This window comes from Onychostoma macrolepis, chromosome 07 (assembly GCF_012432095.1).
Source record: "Onychostoma macrolepis isolate SWU-2019 chromosome 07, ASM1243209v1, whole genome shotgun sequence".
Lineage (NCBI taxonomy): Eukaryota > Metazoa > Chordata > Actinopteri > Cypriniformes > Cyprinidae > Onychostoma > Onychostoma macrolepis.
Window position 1 is genome coordinate 10,672,229 of NC_081161.1, and position 14,120 is coordinate 10,686,348.

The following is a 14,120-nucleotide window of genomic DNA, read 5'->3' on the forward strand; positions in this document are numbered from 1 at the left end:
TATTATCTGGTCCTTGGCAGGTCATAAAATTTGGAAAATAAAACCTCAGATGAACAACAACACATATCACACTGTGTCATTATTATTATTATTATTTTTTAAATAAATAAAGCCAAAATGGAAAACCATGTGTGACAAAGTTAGGACACCCTATGATTCAGTTGCATGTAGATCCACTTTTAGCAGTAATAACTTGAAGTAATAATTTTCTGTATGACTTTATCAGTCTCTCACATCATTCTGGAGGAATTTTGGCCCACTCTTCTTTACAACATTGTTCCAGTTTATATTCAAGTTTATGCACAGCTCTCGCCACAGCATTTCAGTCAGGATGAAGTCTGGACTTTGATTGGGCCATTGAAACCCCTTGATTCTTTTCTTTTCAGCCGTTCTGTTTTAGATTTGCTGCTGTGCTTGGGATCATTGTCCTGTTGCATGATCCAATACGGTCCCAACTTTAGCTGTTGGACGGATGGCCTCACATTAGACTCTAGAATACTTTGGTATACAGAGGAGTTCATGGTTGATTCAATGACTGTGAGGTGCCCAGGTCCCGTGGCTTCAAAACAAGCCCAAAATCATTAGCCCTCCACCAGCATGTGTGACATTTGTTATGAGGTGTTTGTGCTGATATGCTCTTTTAGGTTTTCACCAAACGTGCTGCTGTGCATTATGGCCAAAAATCTCCACTCTGGTCTCATCAAAGGACATTGTTCTAGAAGTCTTACGGTTTGTTCAGATGCAACTTTGTAAACCTAAACCTTGCTGCCATGCTTTTTTCAGATAGAAGAGGCTTTCTTATGGCAAGCCTTCCAAACATGCCATACTTGTCCTATATTTTTCTAATTGTACGGTCATGAACTATCATTTAACATGTTAACTGAGGCCTGTCGAGTCTGCAGTGAAGTTCTTAGCTTGTCTGCCATTCTTCTGAGCGTTACATGGTCTGATCTTGGGGTGAATTTGCTGGGGCGTCCACTCCTGGGAGGATTGGTGTCTGTCTTGAATGTCTTCCACTTGTGAATAAACTTCCTCACTGTAGATTGATGGACTTCAAATTGTTTGCAAATGGCCGTAGTACTCTTCCCAGACTGATGGCAGCAACAATTGCTTCTCTAAGATCATTGCTGATGTCTTACCTCCTTAGCATTGTGTTAACAAACACCTGAAGGCTCCAGACCAGCAAACTGCCAAAACTTCTGCTTTTATGGAGGTGCTCAGACTTGCTGATGATCAGTTAATCAAAGGCATTTGATTAGCAGTGCCTGACTGTTACTTACCCTCTTAATTCCTATGTTAACAGTGAGGGTGTCCTAACTTTGTCAGACATGGCTTTTCCATCTTGGCTTTATTTTTGTTCAATAAATAATGACACGATGCAATATGTCATGTGTTGTTGTTCTGTCATCTGAGGTTTTATTTTCCAAAATTTAAGACCTGCCAAAGACCAGATATTTTTTTTTATGTCCTGATGCAGAAAACCATGGAATTCAATAGGGTGTAACCTAACTTTTTCACATGACTGTATGTATGTGTGTGTGTGTATGTATGTGTGTATGTATATGTATATATATATATATATATATATATATATAGCATGAAGGCTCATATGTTTTTTAAAGCGTGTGTAATGACAGAAAAAGCCACATTAAGCCCATGGAGCTAACTTGTAAATCCATCTTGAAGATTGACGATATGAGCGGAATCCCAGAACCTAAACATGTGTGCTTTGACCAATGAGAGGACACTTTTACTTGCATGTGACTAGCATACCATTTTGGCATGTGACTAGCATACCATGGACGAAAATGCAACGTTGTACCAAATGACATTTTAAACAATTAACCTTTTCAGACATGTACTGTAGATCATCTGCTTTGTTTCAAAACAGGGATTTAAAGGGATAGTTCACCAAAAAATTAAATTTTTGTCATCATTTACTTACCCTCAGGTTGTTACAATATATGAATTTCTTCCTTTTGTTGAAGGGAAAAAGAAGATATTTTGAAGAATGTTGGTAACCAAACAGTTGCTGATTGACAGTAGCCATTGACTTCTATGCACTCAATGGCTAGCTGTTTGGTTACCAGCATTCTTCAAAATATATTTTTTTGTGTTCAGTTCTGAAAACACCCTTTGTCTCTTCAGGTATTATAGACGTCTTTTACTACACCAGGTCACTGGTTTGAACAGCGTATCAGCTTTTGCCCAAAAACACCTCATGATGCAAACATGCCTGTCTGGCTCCGCAGGCCTGGCCAGATATGATGGCTATGACTCTGAGCAGCCAAGAGTAACACACTCTGACATGTGCCTACAAGTACATGCCTGCAAAAACTTTCTTCACCTTTTTGATGTTTTGTTCACATTTATCACTTTCTAAACGCATCCCTCAGTTTCTGTCTCTTACTGTATCTATTTCCCAGTTTCTCTTTTACAGTGCTTTCAAAGGCTGGTATAGTCTTGGTTTTAAAGTTTGGGACACAAGCTCACCAACATCACATGTCTTTTCAGTAGAACTTAGATCATTTTCAAAGATTAATGAACACTGATAGAAATAGAAAAACACGTAATTCTTATGTGGTCTATTTTTTCATCCCAGCATCAATCAAGTCTTTCTCATGTCTTTGTTCTCTTCTTTTTAGGAGGATGAAACGGAAGATGATGATGATGATGTAGGAGGAGAAGATGAGGGAATGTTGTCATGTAGTGAGACAGAAGATGAGGAGAGTCCTTACTCAAGCAGCAGGGCGGCACAGTTAGCTGCACGTCTGCGTGCCACAGCACAGCGCTTCCTCAGGAACATGGGCCGCATCCTGGCTGTCACACTACTAGCGCTAGCTGGTAAGAGAATCAGCGGGTTTAACATAAAGTTGGACATTGCAAACAATAAATAATGGTGAGATTAAATGGAAGCGTCAAAATCAAAGGTACAAATTGTGTCCATATGTCAAGAATAGTTGTGAGAACAAGAACCTGTATCAGTCTTAAACCTGAAATACAGCTTTTGTATACAATCTATTATAAATAGTATGTGTGATTTAGAAATGACATGCAATAGAGCAAGCAAAGCGAGGCAAACGCACACCTTATGAGGTGCAAGTTGAAGGAAAAAATATATAAATAAATTAGAGAACAACTGCACACTCACTTAAGCCCATTTATTAACCAACGTTTCGGCTAGTAGCCTTATCATACCTTGAAAAAGGCTACTAGCCGAAACGTTGGTTAATAAATGGACTTAAGTGAGTGTGCAGTTGTTCTCTAATTTATTTAGAAATGATATGCATCACAACTTTCCAAAATATCTTGAAAATAGCATGCCGAATAGTAATAGTGGATATGTTCCTTGTTATCTCGCATAGCGTTGAATGTAAGTTCGAGGCTCCCACAGTAGCAATAATTCTAAATAATACATTTATATTCTTATATTTTATATTATATATAAATATATTTAATATATAAACAACATATTTTTCTTAAATATATATACATGCATGTGTTTGTATTTATATATACATAATAAATACACATATATAATGTAAACAAAAACTTTTATTTTGGATGCGATTAATCGCAATTAATCGTTTGACAGCACTAAAGACAATAAATATGCTTACATGCACATAGAAAACAGCATGTGACAAAAAGGTTCCGAGGTTTGTAGATGCAATTTGATGATTGTGTTAAAATGTCCCAATGTTGGCATACGCTTTTTTCCAAGGGATGTACTTTTCCATCACCAACAAATATTTCATTGGGTAGTAGAAGTAATGATATGGGATGCAGTCATTATATTTCAGTGGACATAAACATGTAACTGGTTTCAGACTGAAACTGATTCCTCATAGACTGTTTTTGAGGGATGGCCAGAAACATAATCTCTGCAAGTAAACAAAAGCATTTTGCAAGTGCAGAGTCTCATTGCACTGTTGCCTTCAAATGTGTGTGCCAGTAAACTTGATGTGTTATTATTCAGGTAGCTATCTATAAACACGCTGACAGATTAACATCCTCAACTGTTGCTTCGCCATTACACAAGTTGACCTAAAAGAGGAAACTACTCATAGCCGCTTACTCATTATTATATGCCATTTCATAGTCTGAGCAGTGTGTTTACATAAAACATTTCAACGAAAAGTGCACTTCAAAAAGAATTGTGAAATGTTTGTGTAATTGTCAACTATTGTGGCTTTCCTTATAACATGTCATTTGGGACACAAGTTATGTTTATAAAACTGTGCTAATGCAGCTCTTGTGGCAAAATAACTAGTTTTATATTCTGAAATATGTTCTGATGCATTTCAGAGCACCTTGTTAGGTGAAGCTTTTGAAGATAGAAGCTCTTGTGCAGAGAATGTTTCGGGTCTAATTTTAAAGTGTATGTGAATTGGATTTGAATTCATGTCTTTCTCTTTCCAGGAATCACTTTACCCTCTGCGTTCTCTGCCTTCTACTTCCTTCTCTTTATTGGAGTGTGCACATGGTGGGCTTGCCACTTTCCCATGAGCCATCTGGGATTTAATGCGTTGTGCGTGATGGTGGCTTTCTTCACAGGAGGGCACCTGGTGTGTCTTTACCTGTATCAGAGCTCATTTGCACAAGACATGTTCTCCCCAGCGGGCCTGTGGGCCAGGTATTGTTGTCCATTACTCTCAATCCTCTTCACATTCGCTGTGCTGTACGTTCAGTATGTCTGTAACTTTGTGGCATCATTTTCACTGTGCTGTTATTGGAACATTGTTCTGATTTGTTGAAGTAGTATGTGCACCTAGTTCAACATCCTTATTTGTTCTGGAACAACATTCCTGTAAACCAATGAAGCTGGTTACCTTGATTTTTAGAAGTAGGACAACATTGGCACCATTTCCTGGATCAACATCTTATGTTGGTTCTAGGGCAACATTGCTATCAAACAGTATGGTTTGAGTTAGGATTAAGCATAAGACTGGGTTTGGAACCATCAAGTTAATGGTTAGGGTTGAGGTTAGGACATTGTTTTCTTGACAGGAATCTTGTTCCAGGACCAACAAAAGAATGCTGATCCAGGAATATGTTCTACTTGGAAAATCACAGTAACCATTTTTGGTAGTACTGTGGCGGTATTATGGTACAGTGATGGCATTCACTATCATTACATTAGTACTTTGATTTTGTACCATGGTACTCTAAAATGGCCACATTCATATGACATTGGAATTACATTGCTCTCTAATGTTCTTCAAACAATTTGGAAAGATGAGAGAAGATTCCCCCTTAAGAATATTTACTTGAAAAATTCATCTTTAGATATAGGTTTAGCATGTACAGAATGATGATGCATCAGCCAATATGTTATTGACGGAAAATAAATAAACACATCTTTCTAATTTAGTTATCATAGCACAAAATGCAAAATTTATCTTTGGCAAAAACTTTTACATAACATAAAGGATTATTATATATCTAATTCTTATATTTATATAATTTTTAAAGTCTCATCAATGTAAAATACTAAATGAGTTAAAACAATATATTAAAATTGTGTTTTGATCATTTTGTTTAACAACCAATGACATTTTGGTTATGTATAATACCAGTAAAAGAGATTCATCTGAAAGGTAAACTTATTCTATGACTTTTACACAGGCTTATGAATATGTACATATGAAATTTACCATAATTTAATTGAACACGTCATAATATAATAACAGTATAAATTAAAATTGAATGATTTCTATCAATCTTATTTCTTATTATGATGTTGAAATCAGTTGACAGCCATAATAAACTACAATTCAAAAGTCTGGGGTAATATTTAAAAAAAAAATAATTATACTTTTAGTCAGCAAGGAAAAAAGGTTAAACAAACAGCATTTATTCAAAATAGAAATCTTTTGTAAAAATAAGTGTTTACTATCCACTGATATCAATTTAACATGCTGAATACATTTATTCGTTTTGTTCAAAGAACCTTCAATTTTAGCTTCTATTTTAAACTTTTTTTCAGGATTCTTTGATGAATAAAACGTTCAAAATAACAGTGTTTATTCAAAATAGAAATCTTTCTTTTAAAAAAAGAAATTGGAATTAATGAATAATAGCCCCATGAATTATGTTAATTATTACATTTTAAAAATAATAACACTAATAACATCATTCCACCAAGGTACATCTGTCCAGTGTTATTTTAGTATTATTGAGCTACTATTTTAGTTATTATCATTTATCAGTGTTTTGAATTGTTTTATTTCAGTTAATGTTTATCTTTATTTCTCAGTGATCTTATTAAAGTTACTGTTCATATAAAAATATCATTACTTGCATTCCAAATAGGATTTCAAGTTTCTTACCCCATCTTACTCTACTATGGTTTGTCCATATTTTTAAATGAGCAGACTGGCCTGTTTAGGTTCTGTGTTCATGTACAGTATGTTCATTACATGAGACTTGTGTTAAGGCAGGGTGTGATGTAAATGCGAGAGTTATTGCCGGACTAAAATAGAGCCTCAGGCTGGGGAGGTGAAGGTGGTGTATCCTGCCAGCCTTGCATAACCTACTGAAAAGCAACACTGAGACTTAAGCCTTAGATATCTGGAGAGTGACACCCACGCTAACTGGCCGTAAAACCTGGCTTGGTGAGGTTGCCAGCTCTGTGCATTTTTCCTGACACACAAATCACTGCTGACCTCTGTGCTGCTGCAGATAACTGTCACAGCTGTCACAGTGAGATAAAACAAAATTCTGCTATACATCATTGTTCTAAACATGTCAGATACAAAATGTCTCATGCACAATGCTGTCAGATTAAGATTATTAGTGTGTGCCAAGGCAAGCATCACTATTACTATTGTACTGTACATAAATTTGAACATAAGCACATGTGCTGCATGGTTATTATCAATTATTTTTGGTGCTCAATTGTTAATAATGGTTCTAATTATAATCAATGTTGGAAACAGGTTTTGCTTCCTAATTTTTGAAATAGAAATATTATTTAACATTATAAATGTATGTAACTTTTGATCAATTTAATGCATTTTTGGTGAGTAATTGAATAATTAGGATTTTTTTTTTTTTTTTTTTAGATCTTACCCCAAACTTTTGAATTGTAGTGTATCGTGGTTTTCAGCTCATTTCAACAGTTCATGTAAATTATCATATTTCACAATATTACAGTTTTTACAATATTTTTCATCAAATTAATGCAGCTTTGGCTAGCATAAGACTTTCAAAAACATTTAAAAAAATCATAATTATTCCAAGCCTATAGTGACCTAATAGCTATACAAGGGCAATTCACTCATATTACTCAGAATGGGAATATGAATACTAGTGTCCACACCAGCGGACGATATCGTCTGTTTATTCTAAGCGCACGAGCGTCTGCCGCTTTAAATTCTCGAGCTCGTTATAGCAGGATTCTGATTGGCTGTCAATGTTTGTATTGTTCATCAGCTGTAAAAAATCGTTGTGAAAGTGATTCCAACGATATTGTTTCTCTGTGCCTTTATCGTTATATATTTGTGGTGTGGAATCTGCTATTCTTTAATATTGAGAACGATTTTTATAACTATATCTTTATCGTTATCTTCATAGTTATCGTGCTTGGTGTGAACGGGCCTTAAGTCCTGCCTTCTAAATTAAAGACCTAGTAACCTATTGGTGATGGACCAACTTGAAATATATATTTTTTAACACTATAAGAGACAAAATTTATGCAAAGTTCATATTAGATTTTGTTGCTAATTTAAAATGTTATTTTAATGTGAGTTTGACAAGGAGTATTTGAGATTCTGGTATGTCCCCATTCAAGTAGATAGTAGTTAGTTTTCCATGCCTAAAATAGTTGCTAGTAGGCATTGTAAATATGGCCACCAAGTGAACTAACTCTCTTTGAAAGGGATTTGGGACATACGTAGCAAATAGAATATTACAAAGTTAAAGGTTGCAATTTTTTTTTAATGTTTTCTTTTTTGCTTCAGACTGTTTGGCCTGAAGGCTATAATAAAGCCTGGAAACTGTTCTTCTTTTGACATCAACCTCAACACGCAACATGACTGGCCGGTGTATGTCAATCCTGGCATTCTTTTCCTCTTGTACATCTCTGTGACTATCGTGCTGAAAATCAACAGTTACAGTCTTGGCCACACAGACAAGGTGCTTTCACACACTCATGTGTTCAATTAAAGGGATAATTCACCCAAAAATGACGATTATGTCATCGTTACCTTAAGCTGCTCTGTGTGAATCAGCAGAATGTTTATGCTGTTTTCCCACTAGTGGATGTCAAGCTTTGAAAAGGACATGAACTGTCTTTTTAAAAGCTCCTTGAACAAGATGTCATGTACAGTAATCTCAGTTATCCACACATTACATTTGTACCCTTGTAAGCCACTGAATAACATTTGACTCATTGTTTGTGTACAATAATGGAGTTCGGGTTTGTTGGTGATTCATATATTAACTGACGTAATGCCTTTCTGTTTGTGGAGACTGATGAGGGTGGAGCAGTTAAAGCAGTTCAGGGTGAGGCTGGAGAGGAAGTGGAGCTCAGGCCATGGGAGGCAAGGAGACATAGTAATGAAGATGACACTAAGGTAAGAAGACTTGAATCACTAATGGTTCTTCACAAAATCTGCCTATGATTCTTCCTACCTATTCTACCCACAACACAAAACTTGTACTGACCAACTTTCACTAAAACATATCCCGGATGAGCCCCCAATTTTATTAAAAACAAGTATATTTACTCAGATTTTTATTCTCAATCAAATGGGAGTATGTTCATCAACAGTGCTGAGTACAAAAATATAACAATAATAAAATCCTAAAATAGCATGTACATGCACGTCTGTGGCAACTTTTAGTGTTCAGAATGCATGTAAATCTCTGTAAAATGTTAGCAGATGTTTGTACAGGAATGCTTAAAATGGAAAACACTGAAATGCTTTCCAGTGCTCTTTCATAGATGTAACAAAAGCTTGCAGATTGGTTCAGTTGTGTCAAACTAATGTCAAACTAATTTCACCGCTTTTATGTAATGTGTGAAATAGCGCTGAAATGACAAAAAGTCAATAATAAAAAAAAACAGTATTAATAATGATCATCAAATGATCTTTTGAAGTAGAAAATATGTAGTTGTATGAATGTAAACAAGTTTATTTATATTTTAGTGTGTTTATTATACAAAACATATCCTAACACCAATCTACATGTCATTAAAATGGAGCACATTTGGAATACGGATAATGATATTTTTATATGAACAGTAGCTATAATAAAATTATTGAGAAATAAGGCGTAGTCACATACATTGCTTCATTACAGAAAAAGTAAACTATTGATTTCAGAGTGTGACTTAAAATGAAAGTGAAAATTCTGTCATCATTTCTTACTTCTGTGGAACATAATAGAAGATATTTTGAACAATGCTGGCAACCAAACAGTTTTAGTTCCATACAAATGTATTGTTTATCCATACAGTGGAAAACAATGGGAACCAAAACGTTTTGGTCACCAGCATTATTCAAAATATATTTTATTATGTTTCACAGAGGAAAAAAGTCATTCAAGTTTGGAACTATGCCTTGGCTGGACAATCCCTTTAAGAGAAGGGAATGTGTGTTCCTGCTGAATATTCTCACCTAACCACCTTTCACTGATTTTTGATGAATTAAAGGCATAAAATCAGATTAAGTACTTATGAAAATAAGTGCCAGATGCAGCCCTTGTGTGAAACCATTGTGTACTTTGGTTTGTCTTGTTTAGCAAACACTTCTCACCACGGGAGAGTCACCTCTGTCTGAATCACAAATGTCTAAAGAACCTGTGATCAATGGTTCAAGTCAACATGACATAGGTAGGGCAATGTACATTGTGCATTTATACTTCCAGAAGATGCCAGTTCACCTTTAAGTCTGTATGTATGTTTCTGAGCCTGTGATGTTTGTTTGTGCAGGGCCCAGTGCAGAGGCCGCAGCCGATAATCCTCTTCGTCTGGTGGGACGAATGATCTTGCAACAAAGTTACATTTGTGCCCTCATTGCCATGATGGTAAAACAAATATTCTCTTCTGTCTAAATGTAAAGCTTTGATGTAAAGCTTTGTGCTGATTCATTACTTTACACCTGAATAATGTGTTTGTGTTATTGCCCCCTGCAGGTGTGGAGTATAACATACCATAGTTGGCTGACGTTTGTGCTGCTGCTGTGGTCGTGTGTGATCTGGATGCTGCGGGCACGTCAGCGCTTTGCCACTCTTTGCTCTCCTTTCATTCTGCTGTATGGTTTAGCTCTTTGCTGCCTGCAGTATGTGTGGGCCATGGACCTAGAAACGGAACTGCCCCAGCACATTGGCACCATGAGCCTGCACCAGCTGGGTTTGGACCGAGCACAGTACCCCTGTTTACGTTTAGGAGCCATGGTGAGGACAGTGAAGCTCTGGCAAATGTTTTTTTTTTTTTTTTTTTGTATGACTGCCATTATCGTGCAATGCTAGTTGATACTGGACAATAATCAAGTTGATATTTAAAAAGAAAACATTCTGGGTTCAACAGATGTTAGCTTAATCAAGCATTTACAGCGTAATGTTGATTACCAGGAAAATTAATTTTAACTTGGCCTTTTCGTTGAATAAATAGAAAATAAAAGAAGGAACTTACAGTGGAAGTGAATGGGGCTTGTACGTAAACAATAAAGTTCTCACTGATTCAATAGCATAGCCGCAAGACATAAACAATACAAGTTGTATACAATCATGTTGATGGCAACATTAAAGTATATCTAAAACTCTAAAATGAAATTTATGACACAGACCAGACTCAAACTCACATCTACCACATTAACACTCTGGCATATGCGCCAGCCATAAAGCCATGACATTTAAGCATATACCGTTTACTTCAGATTCATTCAAAGTTCAGGAAATGAAATCATTAATTGCTGTTTATTAATCATAATTTTCAAAGAAGGGTTACAGTGAGACACTTACAGTGGAAGTGAATGGGCCCAATATGTAAATTATATAAAATTCTCACTGTTCAGACATAAACAAATGTTTCACATGATTTTAAAAATTGCTCAGTCTTTTCTGTGTAAAGTTGTATACAATTTTACAATACTGTTTCCATGGCAACATAATACATAAAACCCTAAAATGACTGTAAAACTGACGAGAACAACTTTATATCTCAAATTATATGCAACTTTTAACAGATGAATTGTTATGATATTATAAAATCATAAGCTTCACATTTCAATTTTCAATTTTAAATCCTCCATTAACCGGCCCCATCCCTTTACACTTTTCCTCACACTTTTTTTTTTGTCTTTTTCATTTAAGAAAACAAGGGAGAAGTAGAGTTTTTGGGAGGAGGGAGGTAATCAACATTATGCCACAAATGCTGTCAAGCTAGACTTGTATTGAACCTAAAATGTTCTTTAATGCAGTGTTTCCCAACACTGTTCCTGGAGGCACACCAACAGTACACATTTTCAAAATCTTAGCTTATGGAGACTTCAAGTCCTGAAATGGATGTGTTAGAAAAGGTAGAATATGTATTTTTGGTATGTCTACACGAGTTGGGATGCACTGCTTTTAGTTAAGAATGCACAAAGTTTCTGTATAAAATTCAAATTCTAAATGGCTTTATGTATTGGGATACAGATTCAATAAACCTTGAAGTTAGTTAGAAATGTACATGGGAAAACTTGTTCTCACTTGCTACATCTTTACACAATCCAACAACACCTAAACCACACGATCAGTCATAATTATCATGATGTTTCATAATACATTGAGCAAAGTGTAAATATTTCTTCACTCTTTTTCTCTTTATTCTCAGCTGCTGTTCACGTTGACATTTTGGCTTTTGCTGAGACAGTCTGTAAAGGACATGTTCAGCAGAAAGAAGAGAATAACTGTACCATTGCAAGAGGTCACCACTGGAGGTGAGCGAGAGCATCAGGAGAGACAATTTTGTTTGCTTTTTTGCCATTTTGTTGATAGATCAAATGTAGAGAGAACAGGAAGTGATGTTGGGCCCAGGGACCAGAGTCAAACTCACACCATCTACTACATGAACACCCTGCCATTTATCTGGAACAAGAGTGCTAACCACAAAAAAAAAAAGAGAAAAAATATTCTTTCTGATTCATTCAGGAAGTTCAGGAAATGAAATCATTAATCACTGTCTATTAATCATCATTATTAAAACATTCGTAATTCCCCTCTGCTCCACCTCGTCTATTCTTACCGTTTCTTGGTTTTCTTGGCAAACACACACACTGCCACCAACAGCCAATTTAGTTTTCATTTTCTTTTTGTTTTCACTTTGAAAAGCCTGTTGACTTTTGCTGTATACCTGACCTTTACCTGATGATAAGTGTTTGCTAAACTTTCTGTAATTAATTGGTTGATATGTAATACAGCATGTGGTAGTGTATATGAAAAAAAAAAAAAAACTTCACATTTTTGTTTAATTCATGGTGAAAATTTTAAATCCAACAACATTTTTATTTTTTATTTTTTTTATTTTTTATTTTTTTTCAGGGAATTAAAATTAATTTCAAAGTTGCTTAAAGGACTAGTTTACACAAACATGTAAATTCTGTCCTCATGTATTCATGCTTATGTCAATCTACACCTGTATGAAAATCAAAATGTATAGAAATCAAAAAGAGAAAATTTGTAGATAGTTTACACTGGTCTTTTCCAAAAAAAGAGAGACTGAGACAGTTGAGCAATTATGACGACAAAAAAAGCAGCACTTAAGTACTATAAAATTAGGGTTTTATATAAAAAGGCATAAAAACTTTTGCTTTGAGTGGTTAAACTCTTCTTATTTTGTCTTATTTTATTTTTGGGTTTCTCATTTCACTACAGATAGTGAAGTCTGAGAGTGTTTTTTTTCTCTCTTTCTCTTTCAGAGAGCACAGGTCGAAATGAGTCGATTTTGAAGGTGTTTGGTGGGCTGGTGATGAGTCTGTACGCTAAGTACTGGATCTACGTGTGTGGAGGCATGTTCATCATGGTCAGCTTTGCAGGAAAGCTTGTAGCCTACAAGATCGTCTACATGCTGCTATTTCTGCTCTGCCTGTGCCTGTATCAGGTACACTTTTACCAGCCCACATACAGTATGAGATATAATGTTCTTCTCTAAATTTAGTCATAAAACTGAGCAAAAAAAAAACCGCTCTGTCCTTAGGTGTACTATTCTCTCTGGAGGAGGTTGCTGAAGGCCTTCTGGTGGATGGTGGTGGCCTACACCATGGTGGTGCTCATTGCTATATACACCTTTCAGTTTGAGGACTTTCCAGGCTATTGGGGAAACTTCACTGGATTCACAGAACAACAGTATGTCCCCTGGTTTATGTTTACTATTTGTAAGTGTTTCAGAGGATATATGAAAAGAAGGACCTTAATGTCATTCCAAACCCGTGTTCGTTTATGTCTTTGTGGAACACAAAATGAGAAGTTTATTTTAATGTTCCTGCTGCTCTTTTCGACACAATTTAAGTAAATGAGTGTGGGACCTTTAGGCTTCAGAAAAGCTGGAAAAAAGCTTCAAAAGACTGTAATCACACATACAAATTCTGCAAATTGTCTTGTTTTGTGTTCTATGGAAAGTCTTATGGGTTTGGAATGTTATATGGGTGAGTAAGTGATTTTGGAATTTTCATTTTTAGGTACATGTCTTGTGATTATTGCATGTGGTTCTCCATCTTTAGGTTGGCTGACATGGGACTGGAGACATTTAAACTCTCTGAGCTCTTCACCAGTATTGTGATCCCAGGCTTCTTCCTGTTGGCCTGTATTCTACAGCTTCACTACTTCCATAAGCCCTTTATGAAGATCACAGATCTGGAGAATGTCTCACCCATCCACAGGCATGAGCACTACCTCTGAACAAATGCATTCATACATTCTAGATTCATTTTAATTTACCAAAGTAAAATGCATTTTAGAATAATTTAAAAGGCATTAATTATTTTGAACTGTAAAAGTTAGCATATGTAGTTAATTATATTTTTAACACTATAAATTCTGAATACTATTTAGAATTATTTGTTCAAATTTTTGGGAGATGTTTAAAAAAAATCAGAAACTGAACATTCAGAACTAATAGAAACTGATCAAAG

At 35.5% G+C, this 14,120-nt stretch overlaps 1 protein-coding gene across 2 annotated transcripts in view; it reads left to right on the top strand.

Moving 5' to 3' along the window:
* The window catches only part of piezo1 (piezo-type mechanosensitive ion channel component 1), a 100,839-nt gene that overhangs the window by 61,384 nt on the left and 25,335 nt on the right, over positions 1-14,120 (top strand). For both annotated transcript variants that reach the window (XM_058783477.1, XM_058783478.1), the window contains 11 exons: positions 2,646-2,844; positions 4,423-4,636; positions 7,965-8,139; positions 8,475-8,579; positions 9,751-9,841; positions 9,941-10,035; positions 10,144-10,404; positions 11,825-11,930; positions 12,909-13,090; positions 13,187-13,335; positions 13,710-13,868. In XM_058783477.1, the coding sequence (XP_058639460.1) occupies positions 2,646-2,844; positions 4,423-4,636; positions 7,965-8,139; positions 8,475-8,579; positions 9,751-9,841; positions 9,941-10,035; positions 10,144-10,404; positions 11,825-11,930; positions 12,909-13,090; positions 13,187-13,335; positions 13,710-13,868 (1,736 nt within the window). The remainder of the gene's footprint in view (positions 1-2,645; positions 2,845-4,422; positions 4,637-7,964; positions 8,140-8,474; positions 8,580-9,750; positions 9,842-9,940; positions 10,036-10,143; positions 10,405-11,824; positions 11,931-12,908; positions 13,091-13,186; positions 13,336-13,709; positions 13,869-14,120) is intronic.